This window comes from Xylona heveae (assembly GCF_001619985.1).
Source record: "Xylona heveae TC161 unplaced genomic scaffold L228scaffold_12, whole genome shotgun sequence".
Taxonomy (NCBI): Eukaryota; Fungi; Ascomycota; class Xylonomycetes; order Xylonales; family Xylonaceae; genus Xylona; species Xylona heveae.
In genome coordinates this window covers 373,122-392,624 of record NW_017264204.1, presented here as the reverse complement: position 1 = coordinate 392,624, position 19,503 = coordinate 373,122, and the positions used below count along the sequence as shown (strand labels likewise).

General features: G+C 47.3%; 1 protein-coding gene and 1 non-coding gene across 2 annotated transcripts; one reads left to right on the top strand and one right to left on the bottom strand.

The window, feature by feature from the left end:
• The first annotated feature begins 122 nt into the window (after positions 1-122).
• L228DRAFT_t125 lies at positions 123-194 on the top strand. Its single transcript has one exon. It is a non-coding gene; the product is annotated as a tRNA-Ala (tRNA).
• Positions 195-362: 168 nt separating this feature from the next.
• L228DRAFT_224294 (nonribosomal peptide synthetase 2) lies at positions 363-18,418 on the bottom strand. Its single transcript, XM_018330342.1, has 15 exons — positions 17,778-18,418; positions 13,684-17,722; positions 11,223-13,618; positions 11,098-11,168; positions 10,022-11,046; positions 9,099-9,967; positions 8,119-9,049; positions 7,774-8,066; positions 6,995-7,721; positions 6,549-6,945; positions 5,570-6,486; positions 4,283-5,514; positions 2,559-4,226; positions 702-2,492; positions 363-646 (listed from the first exon to the last, which is right to left on the bottom strand). Exons 1-15 carry the CDS (start codon positions 18,069-18,071, stop codon positions 485-487), a joined length of 16,812 nt encoding a protein of 5,603 aa, XP_018185235.1. The 5' UTR covers positions 18,072-18,418; the 3' UTR covers positions 363-484.
• Positions 18,419-19,503: the final 1,085 nt, after the last annotated feature.

Here is a 19,503-nt window from a genome sequence, read left to right as displayed (position 1 = left end):
AGTGAGTAGCGGTGCTTAAGCTCAAACAAGCTTCCTATTATAAAGTCGCGTTACCTTGCCGCTATTCCCAAAATGTATAAGGTACATATATTTTGTAGAACTAGTCTATTTCAACAACAATTGGGCGTATAGCTCAGTGGTAGAGCGCCCGCTTTGCATGCGGGAGGTCTGGGTTTCGATCACCCATCCGTCCAACTTTTTTGCTATTTTTTTTTCCCTTCCAAAAGTTTCATGTCGAGCATGAAATTAATAGCCTCAAGAATTTTCATATTTTTTGTTCACATGATATCGCATTTCTATTTCTCTTTTCGAACCGTTGGCATTCTCAAAAGCATCCAAGTATCTATAGTTATATTGAAGAAAGCGCCTAAGTCTATAATAGTAACAACGATATACTCTACAGAAATGTATTTACAGGAGAAAATCCAAAAACTAGAAATAAAAAAGTAAAAACAAGAAAAAAAAACATGATCTATCCAAAAATCTATACCATGTTATGATCACCAGTATCCTGAACCGCTTTGAGTATGTTACCAATCTGCTTTATCGCAGATTCAGCTTCATCTATATCGACAAGCTCAGTTGAGCCAAATATTCCAACATCCAGGGAATCCGCAGTGATCGAGGCTTCAATATCTATTGCAGGCTGAATCTCGTTGTTAGCAAACTCTTCGTAATGCCTTCACGCGAGTTGAACATACCGGAAGGACTTCCTTGACAGGATTGTTCTTCAGCAACAAAGGGTCTGTGAATCTTTCCACATTATCCCTGACAACAGTCTTTGTACCACCGCTCCAAGATGGGATGCATTCTTCAATGGAAATGCCAGCTTTTGCTGTGTCCGGCTCAACTCCGTTTATGTCGTCTGCACCGGGTAGCTTCAGGAAGTTGACAAAGCTGTCAATTTTAACACCTGTCCATTCAAAAATTTCCCACAGAGAGACAGCAGAGTTCTCGAGACTGCCAACATTTTGAAGGTCTTTATGCACCTGTTGTGCCATTGCCATTATGGATCCATCTAATGGATGAGAAACACGCAGGGGCACGAAATTGACCGTGGGTGCTCCATTGTTCGAAGTCTTCTCGAGCCAGTGGGACCTGTTCGCAAGGTACATTCCGAACACTACTTGAGCAGGTTCACCAGGTTGAGAATGCTGAACCAGGCCAGCATAGACCCTCGCATAGACAGCCAGGAAGAGAGCCTGAATGCTCAGCCCGTTTTCTCTGACCAAGCTTTCCAAGATATGGACCTTTGAGATAACATTCGGACAGAACACCTGAGTCCTATGAGGGGCTTCAAGCGGCTTCGTTATAGAGAGGCGGGGGTTTTGTTCGGTCAAATAATTTGCCCAGAACTCGCGTCGTTTGACTTGAGCTTCCTCAAGGTAGAAGAAAGCGATAGAGTCGTCCATATCAGCTTGAAGGTCAACCGCAGCGTGGACATTATTACATAGAACCTCAAGACTGCGAAGGAGCGCTGGTAGACTGACACCATCATATAGAGCGTGGTGAATCTGAAGGTTTAGTATGACTCTATTATCATCCTTGTAAGCAAATAATGTGACGGGAGGAAGTTTAAAGTCGACCTTCCTGTGCGTTTCGAAGATGCCCTTATCGCTAGCTGGAACCCACACAATGCTGTTCTTGTATGACTTAAAGGTGATCTGCAGGAAAGGAGCACGGGTGGAGCCGCTTGAGACGAAAGTTGAACGCAAGAGTGCCGAGCGATCAACCAAAGTTTGCCAAGCCTCCTCCAACCGACATGCGCTCAAGTCTTTCCGAATTATATAACTGAAGGTTGCATAGAACAGCGAACCTCTTGTATTCTGCCAGGAAGTAAGGAAATAACTTTGTCCTGGTGTTGCCGGAGCAATTCGTTCGATGTTATCCTGTTGGAAACCAAAATCTGCAACGACCTCTTGACCTCGAACGTCCCCAACCGCTCTCAGCAAAACGGCGCCTGCGTCAAATTGAAGATCTGGAGCGCCCTCTGACCCAGCAAGACGCGCTATACCTTCGACAGTACCCGCTTTCAGTATATCTCCAACCTTGATTCTCAGGGCATGTTTTTTCAATTGGGATGCCAATTTGATCGCACTGATCGAGTCGAGACCCAAATGAAATATTGTGGTATCCTTGGAAATCTCCTGGGATGGAATTCTGGCGACACTGGCAAGAACCTCTCGAACAGTCATCTCAGTTGGAGACCAGTGAGTATTCTTGGTAGGCTGCTTGAGTAAAGCCGGTGAGCTTCCCGGCCGAGGATCGGCAGTAAAGTCATCAATGGTAAACGGAGAGAGCCCACAGAGAGTGACTTTGTTCTGCTGGACATCTAGAATGGAAGAATCCGGATCTGAGATGATCGAGAAGAGCGCTTGGTCTAGGTCTTGCAAAAGTTCGCGCGTGGACGCTGCATCAAAAGAGTTCCCTTGGCACGCTGCTCGCCAAACTAGATCACCCTCTGACGCCTCCATTTCGACGCAGACGGGATACTGTCATAAGAAAAGAATCAGTATTAAAAAAATGCAGAGCTAATCAAAATAAGGACTAGATCTTACCTCAGTATTCGAGAAGCTATTGACAGAATGATAGAGCGTCCCATCATTAATTCCAGCGGCAAAGCCTTTCTGATAAATGAACAGACTGTCAAACAATCTCCGTCCGTCGGTCTTTGCAAGGGCCTGCGCACGCCTCAATGGAAAATGTTGATACTGCATCATATTGGCACTGGTTTCCTGCAGATATTGGACCATCTCCTTGCCTGTTCCATGAAGCACAACACGGACCGGAACAGTATTCATGGCAGGGAACATTATCTCCTGCGCTTCTTCACTGTTTCGACCAGAAAGAACTGTACCGAATACTATGTCTAATTTGTGAAGACGATTTCCGAGGACAATGGACCAACACGTCAGACCAAGCGCCTGCAGGTTGACTCCAAACTGTTTGCAAAATGATTGTACCTTCTCAAGACCGAGAGATGCAGTGCATTCGTCACGAGACAGTCCTCCTTGTTCGCGTATTGGCTTGTCCTGTTCACCGAAGCAGGTAGGTGACACTCCGGAGAGCTCGTTTGCCCAGAATTTCTCTGCCTCGTCCCCGGAGGCTGCAACTATCTCCTCAATAAGTGTGTTGTAAGGCGGCCGAGGGTTATAACTCTCGTGGTATGCCCTATGAATGTCTTCATGAAGAAGACCAATCGACCAGCCATCATATAAGGCATGGGCAAGAGACAGGACAAGATAATTCTTCTCAGCTCCAGTGACTACAGTGATCCTGAAGGGTGGAATATCCTGCATGCACTTCATCACATCCCGTTTGATGAATTCAAATATCTTGTCAAATGTATCGTCTTCGTCAAGAGAGACCATCTGACAAGTTCGAGGATTTGGCGAGGATCTTTGTATCATTTGTGCGTAAGTTCCCGGAATAGCAGGGTCGTCGATTTCCAGGAACGCGGTTCTAAGAATTGGAGAATTCTGGACAACGGCAGCGCAAGAGCTCCGAAGGCGGCGAACGTCCACTGTCGGTGCAATTTCCAGAACGTCATGGTTGAAATACGTGGAAAACTCGGTGGTAAGCATATCCGCAAGCATTGCCTCCTGGAGAGGAGTAATAGGTAGAATATCTTCAATATCCTCAATGCTTCGCTGGTTTCTGGAAAGATATTCCATGAGCAGTCTTCGGTATTCATTGACCTTGAGTGCTCCATTGTCCGTTCCATTTGTGATTATCGCACCGGACAGCTTCTGTGTTATTTTTGGAACTGTAAGAGCCTTCAAAATATCGCCGACGGAAACATGAAGTCCCTTTCGCTTCAGCCGAGAAGAAAGCTTGATGGCATCAATACTATCAAGGCCAAGCTCGAATATGGTGGAATGCTCATTAATATCTGTTGCTTCTACCCCAGCTAAATCGGCTATCTCTCCTCGGATATGCTCGGCAGTGGGGCTCCATTGGAAGGTATTGTTTGCTGCGGAGCCATTGAGGAGATTTTTATCCTCTTGAGTTGTATTTTCCCCAGAGACATCTCTCTCTGGTGCATGGCCGTTAGAAAGGGAAAGAGAAACGGTGCTATCCATGTCATGGATGAGGCGTGCTATGGCAGCATCCAATTCGATGAGAAGTTGTATCGATGTGTCATTGTTCGATATTTCCTTTTGCGCAGAAAGTGTGAGCCGGAGAACCCCATCGGCTTTCTGATGGGCTTCCAAAGCAATTGGATACTAATAAATAGAGGTTAGCTAAGAATGGAGAATTGATATTATAGGGAAGGCCTTACATCAGCTTGCGACTCATCCTCAAGTGGAGTCCATAATAACTCAGGCTGCACAGTCGGAGAATCAACTTCTTTTTGGAAAACAAACAAAGTATTGAATAGAGGGTGATCTGGCGTTCTTTGGCACCATTTGGCAATATTGCGTAGTGGGGTATGCTGGTATTGCAAAGCTTCCATGTTCAGCTTATGGCATTTCTGAACGAGGCTAGCTCCACTTTCGGATTCTTCCAACGTAACGGCGAACGGGATAGTGTTGAATAAGGGTCCTATTGTAGTGGTAAGCTGTTCAGCCGCTGATCGTCCCGAAACCACGAGACCGAAGGTGACGGTTTTGGCATTAAATATTCGCTGAAGGACAGTGGCCCAGCAGGCTTGGATTAAGGATTGTGCTGTGACATTCAAGCGTCTTCTAACCGTTTCCAATTGCTTGGAAGCTAGAAAGTCCCGTGAGACAAATGAGTCGGTTGCAGAGGGTTGAGAGATGATTGGCGGCAACTCCTGATACTTGCAAAGTTTCAGATGTCTTGTCCAGAAGTCTTTAGCTTTGGCTGGCTCCTTGAGCGGTCCAAGCGCCAGCACTTGTTGAAATGGAGGACCGTAAGTAATGCCATCCTCTCCATTGTATTCCTGCAGGACTCTATCAAGTATCATAGGTAGACTGATACCATCATACAGCGCGTGGAAAATATGGATGCACATCCAAGTCTGAGAGCCCGACCGGAAAATCACAAGCTCGAACGGGCGCTCCTCCAGGCTGCGGCTGTTGCTGTGCCATTCCGAATAATATTGCTTTGAAACAGCACCAATGTCCTCGGAAGAGGGAAGGAATACCTCTTGCCAAGGCAGGGCCATCGATTTTAGAGCTACTTGGGCGTAGCCATCCGCGGTCAAGGCAAATTTTGTGCGTAGAATCTGCGTGTAGGCCAATACTCGAGTCCAAGCCTCCTTCAAGGCAGGCCAATTTAAGCTTTCTTTAACATGATAGCGGAATGCAGCGAAATAGAGCCCCTTGTCACTTTCAAGCGCTCGGTAGATCATTCCTTCCTGCAATGGAGTACATGGCGCAATACTCTCAACGCTATCCTGGGGGAGCCCGAGAGCCTCACAGGCGGTGTATGTATGCCTATGAGCAAAAGCCCTGATTCTTTGCGAGGAAACGAGAGAAGCTTCATCGGAAGTGGTATCCGATCCTTCTTTTGACGCCAAAGCTTTAACAAGCTGACCAAGTGCAGGATCTATAACGTGTTAGCCCTTTGTAGTTTTGGTTAGCAGAATTATCTCGTGACGTACTCTGTAGTATGAGCATAGAATGAGCTCCTACGAATCCGACACGTTTCAACTCATTAGCAAATTCGATAACCGAGATCGAATCTAGACCGAGTTCAAATATTGTGGATGCTTTTGTAACCTTTGTGCCCTCAAGACCGGTCCTCTGTAATAATATCTGAGCTATTATTTCTTCTTCACCCACGAGCTGCTCTTCATCCTCGCTGCCGGCGGTAGTGAGATTTTGTAGCTCCGAAATAGAGAGCTCACAATAGATATCTTTGAGCCTTCGTGCATCAGCTTTGTTGTTGGGGGAAAGAGGAATGGAGGTCAAAGGAAGAAAGTGAGTCGGAATCATGTAACCGGGTAGTTTTGCTTTGCAAGCGTTGAAAATGGAACCCATTTCCTTGCTAAACCCTGAAACAAACAAAGGATTGCGGTCTTTGCTATTGGTCCTTTTCCAATCCTTGGAAACAACAAATGATACTAGCTGCTCCTTCTGCTGCTGCGGGTGCCGAACCACGAGTGTGGCAACTTCTTCGATACTATCGCTCGCTCTTTTTATCACGTCGTTGATCTCACCTATCTCCAAACGTTGACCACGGAGCTTGACTTGGTCATCGGATCTCCCAAGAAAGTCGAAAGTTTCGTCATGTAAGGTCCTCACCAAGTCTCCAGTGCGATATACTCTCTCAGAAAATTGTTCGAGGTATTGAAATCGATCGCGAGTGAGCTCTGGTCGATTCAGATAACCTCGACCAACAAGCTTTCCGGAAACGCACAGCTCACCCACGGCACCGCGTAGCACGGGCATTGTACTTCCGGGTCGAAACACATAGGAGCCCACGTTTTCGAACTGCTTTCCAATATTTGAAGGTTTCCCATTTTCGGGCACTCTTGGATACATTGTGACTCCTATGGTCGCCTCCGTAGGGCCGTATCTACAATTTGTCAGCCCCGTTGACACCAAGAAAAAAAGAGGAAAGCAAAGAAAGGGCCATACCCATTGTAGATCACTTGCTTAGGACCCCAGGCATCTAGGATCTCTTGTTTAAGTTGTTCACCACCAGTGATGAAGACGCCCCTGCATAATGAAGGAACATCATCGGGATGCAATATCCTTGCTAAGCTAGGAGTAAGGTCAATATGCGTCACTTCGAGTTCACGGATAGCGCCAGCTATGTCTTCGAAAATGAGTTCACGGGGAGCCGAGCACACGCAAATACCAACACTCCAACTCCAGAACTGCTCAAGAACGCTAACATCAAAATGGAAAGATGCAAATTGGAGCCAGCGCGACTGCTCGTCCCAATGTGGGTAGAACAAGATGCGGAAAGCCAGCATAGCTTGGACGGCATTTTCGTGAGTGAGCTCGCAGCCTTTGGGCGTACCAGTTGTTCCTAACGACCAATTAGCAATGTGATAAAGTAGAGAAGTGAGCTGGAATACCAGATGTGTAAAGGCAATAGCAAGCATCAGACGCGCAAATTTGCCTGCTCAAAGTTGGCGGTCTCGATGGCATTCCCGAGGCATTTTCTGCGCCATCAAGAGACAGTACCGGAACCTCCACGTTCTCCCTCAGTTCATGCGTCAGATCAGTAGTCGTGACTATAAGTCTAGCCTGAGAATCCTTAATGATAAAGCCTTTTCGTGCAATTGGCGCGCTCGGGTCTAAAGCAACATAAGCACAGCCAGCTTTCATGATACCGAGGATAGCGAAAGAAGCCTCCGGACATTTGTCAAAACAAATGCCAACAAGATCACCAGGAGAAGCGCCATATTTTTGTATCAGATGCGCTACTCTATTTCCTTCTTCATCAAGCTGCTGGTATGTCCATTGTCTTTTCACCGTATTCCCACTATGGAGATCTGTTGCGAACTCGAAGGCTACCTTGCCCGGCGTCCTGAGAGCATGCAGCTCAACAAACTGATGGAGTAATTCAACCTCAGAGGAGAGAGTTGGTTGCTTTGGAGGAACGACAGATAGGAGGGCGGGGTTTAAATTTGTCATATCGCTGCAGTCGTTGTGAGGAGAATTGAGCGTGTCCAGAAGCACTGCGTGAAGCTGATCTAACAAGATTGAGGCTTGCTTAGGGGGGATCAAATCTTCCTTGAATGTGATCCGAAACTCAACATCTTCGGCACCTAGAGGCTCCATTTCGATCGAGATGGCATACTATTCGAGAAATGTCAGCAAAGGACAGCGCACGACACAAAGTAGTACATACGTCTACTGAAGCCTGTTCGTCAACAACGGATCCAAAGTCGGCTATTTGCCTCTTTTCACTAATCTTCTGATATACAAAAAGAGTATCAAAAAGAGTTCGAGATGGATTGCCAGTCCAATGCTGGATTTTTGGAAGGGGCGTGAATTGATGCTGTATCAACCTGGCGTTTGTCTCCATGACTTGGCGCAGCAAGTCAAGGTTGCTTCCTGTAGCCTGTACAGGGATGGGCAGCGTAGATATGCAGGGAAATACGGCCAGTTCAGCATCCCTACCCAACGTCCTTCCAGAAAAGACTGGCGGATGGATTAGCCAAAATGAATATTAGCAGAGATTTACATTATTTACCTGATCCAAAGGTCACAACAAATTCCCCAGTATAAGCCGACAGAACCCGCGCCCAAGCAGCTTGCCCAGCCGCTTGAAGGGTGATGCCCAAGGTCCTGCACTTATACTCAAGTTTGGTGCGCAACTCTGAACAGACCTTTGTCAGAACTGGACTGCTGTTTGCACTGACCCGCAAAGGCGTCAAATTTGGAAACTTGCTGACGGCGACACGATTACTCATTCCACGCCAAAAGATTTCCTGCTCAGTATCATCCTCATTTGCCGCTAAAATTGCACCAAGAACAGGGTTCAACGAAGGGGTCGATCGCATATTGCCTGTATGGTAGTAACTTTGAATGTCGTTGAGGATGATGTTGAGAGAGTGTGCATCATATAAAGCATGATGCGCGGAAAGTTGGAGCGTAAGCTTCCCCTCTTGTGTGCGCACCGTGGTCAAGTGCCATGGTGGCAGATGCAAATTATCAAGGACTCGTCTTCCGATATCCTGTCTCTGTCTTCGCAGGGTGGCAAGTGGAGAAGAGGAAGTTCCCAAATCACCACACAGGACCGGCAAGGCTGCTGCTTTGTAGGTCACCATTGCAAACGGATATTGTCTGTCAGAAGTCTTGACAAAACCGGTGCGAAGTATTTCAAATTTCACCGCAGCCGCTTGCCAAGCCTCAAGGACTCTGTTGGTGTCGATGCTGCTATCAAACTCCAAGACAAGGTGGTTGAAGTACATATGTCCTTGAGAATGGATGAACTGGGCAATCATTCCAGATTGTATAGGCGTGCAAGGCCGTATCGCTTCTAGCTCAACTTGACGGTTCCCTAGAGTGGCGCGAACACTTTGGCCATTTTCCTTTTCGAAACGTTCAAAATTGAAAATCGGCAAGTCAACTTTGCTTGCGTCAGCTCTCAATGTGGTGGAAATTTGCTCAATTGACGGGCCCTGCCTCAAGTTAATCTCTAGTACTTCGACAATATGCAATGAGTTTTACCTTCAAAATGTCGCCAACACTAGCCTGGTAGCCACGGTCTCGAAGAGAAGACGCAATCTGAACAGCACTGATGCTATCTAAGCCCAATTGATAGATGGTTGTATCCCGTCTCATCTGTTGCTTCTGTAATCCTGACAGCGTGGACAGGATGGAACGGACCTGTTGTTCTTCAGGAGACCAGTCATGGGATTCCGGAGCATTTGCATCGGATGCTTGTTGGGTATCAAGGCTGCTCTCTTGTTCCTTTTGAAAAGTTTCAAGCAGTGCACGCTTGTTAACCTTGCCTGCTGCGGAAAGAGGGATATTGTCTAGTACAACGAAGATAGTAGGTACCATGTAGCTTGGTAACTTCCGAGATGCCGCTTTGCGAGCGCAATCCTTGACTGTAGGGGCCCTATCGATGTCGAAAGACGAGCCAGTCGCAAGAAAACTGACTAGTTGCTCCTTTGTGTTTGTTGATTGTTTCAATACCTGCGTCGAAACGTCCCTAATTCCATCAACTCCAGCCTTAATTACGGCATTGATCTCATCAAGCTCCACCCTCTGCCCACGTATTTTGACCTGATCATCGGCGCGCCCAATAAATTCAAAAAGCCCGTTACCGAGCATTCTCACAAGATCCCCGCTTTTGTATTTTCTTTGTCCATCTTTACCAATGATGAACTGGGCCTTGGTCAATTTTTTGTTTGCATGGTAGTTGCGAGCTACTTGGCCTCCTCCGATGAGTAATTCTCCAATTCCGTACGTTGGCACGGTACAGCCGCTGATACGAGAAATTACCGTGAACGACGTAGTTGGAAAAGGAATGCCGATAACGGAGGATTTGATGTCTGGTTGAACTCTATATACTGTGCAGCACATAGCAGCCTCTATCGGAAGTTTAGTGTAAAAAAATCTGTGAGCAATGAATAGATGAAACCCACCGGTTGGACCGTAAGAATTCAAACATAAGCCATCCCATTCGTCGGCCAGTTTCTGAGGCATAGCTTCACCGATGCAGTAAAGACATTTTACCGACGGGACAGCCGATCGTGCTAAAGTGGAGGCCACAGTGGGTGTCAAGTCGAGCATGTCAACATTCAGACGATTAATAACAGAGGCAAGGTCATTCAGCAGCGTTGATTGGGGAGCTGCACACAATGCTAGCCCAAAATTCCAAGCCAAAAAGCAATCATAGTAGCACATATCGAAGGTAATGGCCGCAAACTGAAGAAAACGTAAGCCTCTTTCCCATGGTAGAGCCGATCTTGAGCTCTCAATTGTTTGGATGGCGTTTCTATGCTCTACGCTGACCGCTTTCGGCTGTCCGGTCGAACCAGAGGTGTAGAGTCTATACGCCAGGCTCGAAGGGCTGTATGGGATGTTTGGATTTGTAGCACAGCCGTCGGATCTCATGACAATGTCGACGTCAACAACGGAAACGTCGCACCACGAGAGGTCAATTTCGCTGCTTGAAAGTATGGTTCGCGCACCAAGTTCCTGGAGAATGAACGCTTTTCGCTCGCTTGGCGCTTGAGGATCAATCGGTGTGAAAGCAGCACCAGCTTTTAGGACACCCAGCACGCTCGCATAGAACTGGGGACTTTTCCGAAGACAAATTGGTGTTGCCTCTTCTGAACTCGTACCCCGTGCGATTAAAGTGTTCGCAATGCGGTTGGCGTATCTATTCAACTGGTCGAAAGTCCAGATTGTCCGTTGCCCATCCGCCCCCAGAAAATCTAGCGCAAGCTCATTCGGAGATAACGCCACATTCCTCTCAAAAGATTTTGTTATGACATCTCCGTTTAATGGATTGAGAGTTTTGAAGTCCGTGTTGCTCGATGAAAGAAGGTCATGGGAGAACATACTAAAATCGAGTGGAGCAGTTGAAGGTTGATCGAAAGAGGTTGAAAGTGAGACGTCTAACGAACGCAGGATCCGGTATGCATCTTGGTCATCCATAATGGAACTGTGCAAAGTAAGAAATTTGTCATGCTGGGACACAATATTTTTAACTTACTGATAGTAATATAATGAAAATTGAAGAGTGTTCTCCGCAGTATTCGGTATCAGCTCACAGACAACAGGGAACTAGACATTGTTAGAAGGTCCCATGAATGTATTCTTCAAGAGCAAGATACATACGTCCATGTCTCCAGTGTCGTCCTCTAAAGCCCATATGCTGTGGTCGAGACCTGATTGGGGTTGCTGTAACAGGAATAATGTATCGAAAAGATGCGTCCCGCTCTCGCCATGCTTGGCTTGAATGCGTCTGAGCGGAGTAAATTGGTATTGGAGGGCAGAGGTATTTATCGCATGCAATTTCTGTGCCAGATCTCTATTTGTTGGACTTTGGGTCACTGCAACCCTGACTGGCAGTGTGTTGAAACAAGGCGCCACAATGCGATCAACGCCATCGAGGGGAATCGTTCTGCCGCTTACAATATTGCCGAAGCAGATATCCTCTTCTCCCAGATAAACAGACAAGAGTTTGGCCCAGGCGGCCTGACCCACGGCAAGCAAAGTTGTTGAAAGCAGTCTACATTCGTTCTGTATCTTGCTAAGCGGCAAAGCTGAGACCATTCTTGCGACACTGCTTCCAGTAAGCGTTCTCCTTTCCCGAGCAGACTTACCTGTGAGATCAGGGAAAGAAGTTGGTGTGAAATCTTTCAGTTGCCGTTCCCAGAATGCATCAGCCTCATCTTTCTCCATTCCAGCCGAATATTCGAGGAAAGATTCGAAAGGAACAGTGGGCATCAACTCCAGTCCGAGATAAGCATGCTCGACTTCCTCAAACAACAATGACAAAGCGCGACCATCGTAAAGTGCATGATGCATCGATAGAAGCAAATGTATCCCCTGAGATGTTCTGAAGACAGATAAAGCAAATGGCGGCGCATTTTTGTCCATGAACGTTGTTATTTCAGCCTTGCGAGCGTCAATTGCAACTCCAAGCGAGTCCGGTGAAGCCTCAATCACCCTCCAAGGAGTATCACATTGATCCAAAATAACTTGAGCAAAAGCAGAAACCCGACTATTGCTGGATACAAAACAAGTCCGAAGGATATCGTGCCTCTTCACCATCATCTCCCAGCCCTTTCTAAGCCTCTCCATGTCACCATTTATTTCAATGACAGAATGGTTAAAGTAAGCCTTGTTGCCGCGAGCAATGGCAGCCGAAAGCATTGCATCTTGCAGGGGAGTGCACGGAAGTATTTTTCTAACACTCTTCCCATTTCCTTCGAATATACTCACAGTATCGTCCAAAAAGCTTCGATCAAAGTAAATCTGAGGATCAGTCGAGACTGTTTTAGCTTCTTTGCTTTCTTGGCGGAGCTTAATGACTTCGCCGGCTAGTGAGGCAATTGTGGGCTTTTTCAAAATAGCTGAGACGTCAAGCTGACAGGAAAGGGACTCTCTCAAGCGTCCCACAAGAGCAATAGCTGAGATAGAGTCAAGTCCAAGACTGAATAATGAGGTATGACGCCGAATAGCTGAGGCAGAGACACCAACAACCTGCGAAACTGCCTCTAGAATTTTCAGATCAAGATCTGACCATGCAGTTCCTGACTCACTCTCATCTTGCTGCTGACACGCCGAATCGAGATATTCGTTTCCCAGACCATCAAAGATGGACTGTAGCCGGCGTGTGTCGACCTTCCCTTGACTGGTCCGAGGGATTTGTGTAATTGGGATCAAAAATGCAGGTTGCATATATGCAGGGAGGGTCAATTTGAGACGATCATTTAGCTCCCCGATGTGGACCTTTATGCCTTCGTCAACAGATAAGATTCTCGTTTCAGAATTGGCGCTGCCTGATGGGATCCAGAACGATACTAGCTGCGCGGCGCGGGTTGTGTGAGATTCCACGAGCATCGTGATACAATTCTCCAGACACGAGGCTTGAAGCAAACAATTATTAATTTCCCCAAGCTCAATTCGCTGCCCCCGCAGTTTGACCTGCTCATCGGCTCGGCCTACGAACACCAAAGAACCATCATGCAGCATCCGCCCGTAGTCTCCGGTTCGATATAGTTTGCCGAGCTCCGGGTGCGAGAAAAACTTCTCAGAGTTCATTGCAGGCATGTTGAGGTATCCTCGACAAACTTGGTCCCCACCGAAACAAAACTCACCCAAACTACCTCTGGGAACGGGTGATATGTTCGGACTATCGCCTCGAATAACGAGAGCGGAGGTGTTACGCAAAGCTTGACCGATATTATTAATGGCATCAGACGGAAGTACCCTGGACTTGAGTGTGCAAACATTGGTTGTCTCGCTCGGCCCATAGGCTTGATAAAGTCCTCTGCCAGCCCAGCTGCGGAAAACTTTCGAAGTCATGCTTTCACCAGCGCAGACGAGAAATTTGACATTGGGAACGTTACGTGGGTCTATGAGCCCCGCCACCGTCGGCGTTAGACTCAGGTGAGTAATTCCCATTTTCCGGATTGCATGTTCGATATCACGGAATAAAACATCGTTGGTAGCAGAGCAAAGGGTCATGCCCGTGGACCATGTAAAGAAGATCTCGAAAACAGAAACTGCAAGAATGAAGTCAGATGAATAATTTTCATTAAAAGGGCAAATCCCAACGAATCCAACGTACCATCAAAAGCTTGAGAGCAAGCTTGTAATAATCGTGAACCCAAGGGGTGTGGGTACTCCGTCATCAAGACCTCAAGGTTGGTTGAAAGATTTTTTCGTGTCACCAGAACACCTTTAGGCGTTCCTGTACTTCCGGAGGTGAAAACTGCATACGCAATATTCGAGTCATTGCACGGCGACACAGGGTTTTTGGAAGAAAAAGCACCGAAGTCTGTCTCGTCAACATTGATACCAACGACGGATTCTGGAATTTCCAACGTGGTCCTCGAGGAAGATCTCGCGAGGCAGAGCTTTACTTTCGCGGTTTCCAGGATATGCTTGAATCTATCTCTTGGAGTCTCGGGCGTTAACGGCAAATATGCCGCACCTGATTTGATCACCGCTAATATTGAGGTGTATAATTCCAACGATTTCTCCATACAAATGCAGACGAGATCGTCCGGCTGTACTGAATTTGCTAACAAGAAATGAGCAAGCTGGTTTGCGCGCTGATCCAGCTCGAGGTATGTTAAGGATTGATATTCGACTTCGATGCCAGTGATAGAATTAGCGATTGTGATTGCAATATTTCCAGGTGCTCGCTGCACTGTTGCCTCAAAAAGGGTTGATGGGCTTGGCGGATCATGGACATCATCGCTGATGCTCTGGATGGATAGCGCATGCTGGTCAAAGCAAGAGTCCAAACAGGAAACCCTTTCGATCGATCGGTCGATGAAAGCAGAAACAAGTTGATCTAGCTGCCGCAGAAGAATTTCAACATGGGCTTGAGGAATTATAGACTCATTAAAAGTTGCCTTTGCTCGGATTTGATCCGGGGAAGGCTCAACTTCCAAAGTAAGGTTGAACTCCAGAAAATCCCTAGAATTTATTTGGCGAAATATTCGGGAATCATCTTCGCTTTGTAGCGTTTGTTGCCATACGAATAATACGTCGAAAAGTGGCTGACCAGGTTCCATTTTCGAGCATTTCTTGATCTCACCAAGGGGGAATGTTGAGAATTCGAGCATTTCCCGATTTTTGTGGTGGAGATTTTGTAAGTATTCCGCAATAGTTTGTGATGCAAGTACAGAAGTTGGCACCGGCAAGGTAGAGATACACGGACCCATGATTTCTTCAACACCAGTGATAGGCAAGGTACGACCAGAAAATACGTTGCCTACTATGACTTCCGATGTCCCAATGTAGCGGCTTAGGATATAAGCCAGGGCACCTTGGAAACAAGTCTGTAGGCCGACCCCAAGCTTTCTAGAGAAGCTTGCCAGCTTGGCAGGGCTTGTCTCCATTCTCCAGTGCTGAATATCAAAGCTGGGAGGTGCGGGCTCGCGGCCACTGAGATTCGGTAGTAACGAAGGTGTAATATCAGCAAGTCGTGCTTGCCAAAACGCTTTACTTTCAGAAAACGAGAGCCCCTCGATGAACTTCATATTATATTTAACGACTTCTTGAAATTGCGGACGTTCGACGAGGGGCTTCCCCTTAATCAGGTCTCCTATGTCGTTCAAAAGGTGCTCCCAGGACCAGCCGTCATAAAGAGCATGATGAATGTGGGCTAGGATGCGCAATTCGCCATCAATGAAACCAATTTGAACGCGCAAAGGCCGCAGATAGGCGTTCATCCCGTCTAAGCTAAATCCATAGCTGAACTTTTCAGTCTGTCGAAATTGCGTATCTGAAAGATCTCGCCAAATAACTTGCACATAAGGCCCCGTACTAGTGGGAGCACTGATAAATCCGGATCTTAAAATTGTATTGTTCTTCGCGACAGCTTGAAAGGCTTCTTTGATCTGTGGAATAGAAACATCTGAACGCACTTGAAGCTCGATCCAATTGCAGTATGCTTTGGGGTTCCTTGCAGTCTCAGAGAGCATGGCAACCTGCAAAGGAGTACAAGGCATTGTACCTTCAATATCAGCGATCGTAGTTGTTGTGCCTAAAGCATCTTCGATGGCGTGCCGTGTTTGAGCGCATCGCTCCTGCCAGATATGCTCAGCGTTCTTTTGCTTACTGTCGACCACAAAATCTTTCTCAGATGGACTGCAGCGGGTGCGAATTCTCTCAACGGAATTGAGGGCTAATAGATCAACAGCACTGATGTCAAATCCTAGAGGACGAAGTTGTGAAGCCAACTTTATTGCAAGTAACGAATCAAGTCCAACTGAGACAAGACTTGCAGATTTCGAAATCCTGGAACCTAAAATGCCTTGGACGGTTTCCAATATCTTTTGCTCGATCTCATCCAGCTCCTCATCACCCGGAAGGGTGCCCGAAGGCTGAGACTCTTGGTAGTCGCGTTCCAGCGCTTTCCTGTCAACCTTGCCTGATGCTAGCCTTGGAATTTCATTTGTCACGACGATGTCAGCAGGCACCATGAATGCTGGAAGCCAGCTTCGACAAGTACTCAATACATCATTCGACGTGACTCGATTGTCATCAGCGACGCAGAAAACCACAAGTTTTCCGTGGATCACTAAGGCAACGGATAACCTTACACCTATTGTCTGTGTAGCGGCTTCTTCGATCTCCCCTAGTTCCACTCTTTGGCCCCTAAGCTTGATTTGGCCGGAGGATATCCTTCCAAGGAACTCAATGCAGCCATCTGCGAGCAACCTTGCTTTGTCCCCGGTACGGTAGATCCGACCGTAATGCCTGGTATCAATGAAAGCTTCCTTTGTCTTATTTGGTCGATTGAGATAACCGTCTGCGAGTTGATTTCCACCAACGGCAAGCTCACCGACGAAACCTTGAGGCAAGGCCTGAACATCGTCCGGGCTGGAAGCCCCTGGACGGTGTGGTGGTATAATAAGAGCAGATACAGTATCCAGCGGAACGCCAATTGTACCAGCCTTGCTACTTGATAACATTCGAGGTACCAAGGTGCAATGAATGGCGGCCTCAGTAGGTCCGTACATTGCGTATAGTATTGATTGCTGGCTTGAAGATCCGCCAAACTCATCGATTATTCCCCGTGGCAGAGCTTCGCCAATCGTAAGCAGCACCTTGAGTGTTGGGACAGCATCCCTCGTCCGCAATAGTCCGCTTACGACTGTCGGCGTCAACTCTGCCGCATCAACCTGCAACCTACTCATGGTGTCGGGTAGGTCCCTTAGAAGCTGATCCCGACGACACGTAGTTAGGACACTACCTCTATACAGAGGAAAGAATGTTTCAAATACGAAGACGTCGAACGTAGGGGCAGCAAACTGAAGAAAACGATTAAATGACGGTATATGACGATCATGCGCTAATAACGCTTGACTCGCCGCGGCATGGGAGACCCCAACACCTTTAGGAGCCCCTGTGCTTCCAGAAGTATACATTACATATGCCAGGCCAGCCTGGTGTAAGTCGATACATTCTGCGACCCGTTTTTCCCCTTCTCTTTCCTCGAACGCAGGTTCCGTAATTAAGTCAATATTTACAGTTTGTGGGCAGCCAGGCCAGCTTAGTCGTTTCTCACACGCTTGAGTTGTGACGAGGACTTTTGCACAAACATCTTTACAAATGAATTGGAGCCGATCTTGCGGAGCGTCAAGGTTTAACGGGCAAAATGCGGCGCCAGCCTTGAGAATTCCAATGATTGAAATGTAAAGCTCGGGGGACTGAGGAATAAGTATCGGTATAATATGCTGTTTGGAAGCATTATCGCCGCTGAAAAGGAGTGTGCGAAGCTTAAGTGCAATATTATTGGAGTGTTTTTCCACAGCGGCATATGAATAAGTCCTATGAGACCCATCCGCCTCCAGGAAGTCAATTGCACAGTCTTCTTTTTCTGAGTGCTTCTCGAGCAACCGATGAAGCATGTTCGGGCCGTTAAATAAGCGGGGATGTTTATTGAGAATTGAGAGTGGTTCGCCGCAGTCGGTAGGATAAGAGTAGGTCGTATCATTCTCCTTCGTAATTAGGGAGCGCATTATTGCCGTCAATTGCTGGCCAACCTGTGCCAAACAATTTGGAGACAGAAGACCAGAGCTCGTAAGGCGGCCAGTGGACCGCTCGACATCATATTCTAATTGCAACGCAAGGTGGCACGGTGCAGGCGACTAGGGACGAGGAAAGTCAGCAGCGATCTCATAAAGTAAAAAAGAGTGTGAGTACCAGATTAAAAAACAGGCCAGTATGCCTTGTAGATTCATTGTCTAGAATCTCTTCATCACGGCGAATATATACCAGATTAGCTGCATTTACAGTGACTGCTTCCTTATCCAAGAGAAAAGCAGGTTCATCCTCGCCGGTATATGCTTGCAAGAGCAGTCCCCAGGCTACCACGAGTTGATCGTGTGCTACGCTTGGAATGCTGGTCCGCCATTGCTGTTCAGACCGGACTTGTGGCTCCTTCTGCTGAAGGGAGGAGCAGAGATCAGGAAAGGGCGTGAAGCGCAAATATGCCATTGGAGACAATCAATGAGAGGCCCCAAGCTGTAGGATGTGTCTATCAGGCCAGAAAAATGTTCAACAAACTGTCGAGAATCATAACACGAATTGCAGCGACAAGGTGTTCTATGGTCAAGAAAGGATCACGGTGCTCAAATCTCCATTATCATTCTGCCACTCATAATATCGATGCATTGACCGCCCCAGACACGCTCCGACTGCTCTAGACATGGTATCGTATGAGGGGCCTTTGGGTCTGCCCAAGTGTGAAGGCATTGGCTGCTCCCTTGACCATAGAGTTTTTAGCGCGATTCGCCAGAGGTGTGGAGACGTGCTCCAAAGCGACGCCTCGGCATCGATGACAGGAACACCAATTTTTTGGAAGGTTCTTTGGTCTTGATTTTTCTATTTCTCGCGTGGACGAAAGCCCAGGATCAGCAAAAAGCCTTCGGTAGAAAGTGCCGAGATGAAATGGAGCCTCTACTAGAACACAATGTGTGACGAGTACTGTGGCCTCAAGAGACATTGACTTGTGATTCACGAGTGTGACGTGATGGGGGACCACTCTACAGCAGCAGCAGCAGCAGCAGCAGCTAAGGCAACTACTGTGGTATGGTAAAGTTCTAGCAAGCCTACAAATTTAGGGGCGAGGGGACTGTTAGTTAGCGCAAGTATGATTCGCGTGTCGACCAAGGACGGGAAAGCGTCATCAGATTATCCCTCATCAGATAAATTTTCATCAGATAATTCAAACTTGGGCTACCGAGCTAGAGAGACGCTAGTCAGTCATCGCGTAAACGCATCTTTTAAGCCAAATGAAGCAGCTCGGAGATCGTCTTCCTCATTAGGGAGGGCTCGGGTTGTGCCTTAATGACTGCCGTAAAAACATCCCAGCTGTTTTAATCAATTAAAAGACTCACACCTTTCTCTCCAACGCTTTCTAGCCGACCTTGGAAAGGATCTGATATCCGACGTCGGAGTGTGCATGGCTTTCTGTCAAAAAGGATCTGATAAGCCCCACATCCCATCATGGTGGGTCTGATGGCCTCTGCCCCGTCCACATTGGCGAGCTAAACATACCGCTGTCTCAGGCTTGAATGTCTATTACCCACTGTGGATTCCTGTCCGGTACGGTAGAAGCTCGAGCTTACGAGCTCTTCAACCCTTGTCGTCATGCACCAGCTCCAAACAGGAGCTAAGGTGCAATCCCTTGTGTGGATTTGTCTAGCGAAGATCCTTCAAGGCCTCTAGCAAGCATGCCTCGGAAATTTGTCTAATGGCGTGCAGAGGAGGGGACAGAAAAAATTTTTAGGCTGGTTGTTTCTCCTGGCATTATACGACAGTGGCGCACTTTGAGTACCTTTGCCAACCGGCGGGCCGAGAATGCAGAGGAACAAGCCCGGAAGCTAACATGGCTGTGGACCAACGTCGATCCCTTGGGCTCCTCTGC

Bases quoted from the DNA above. Each gene is read 5' to 3' on its own strand.
- L228DRAFT_224294 (XM_018330342.1), bottom strand. From the start codon at position 18,071: ATGGCATATTTGCGCTTCACGCCCTTTCCTGATCTCTGCTCCTCCCTT. The intron at 13,619-13,683 runs GTACGTTGGATT...TCATTCTTGCAG, and splicing joins TTGCTCTCAAGCTTTTGATG to TTTCTGTTTTCGAGATCTTC. The intron at 5,515-5,569 runs GTACGTCACGAG...AACACGTTATAG, and splicing joins TTCTATGCTCATACTACAGA to ATCCTGCACTTGGTCAGCTT.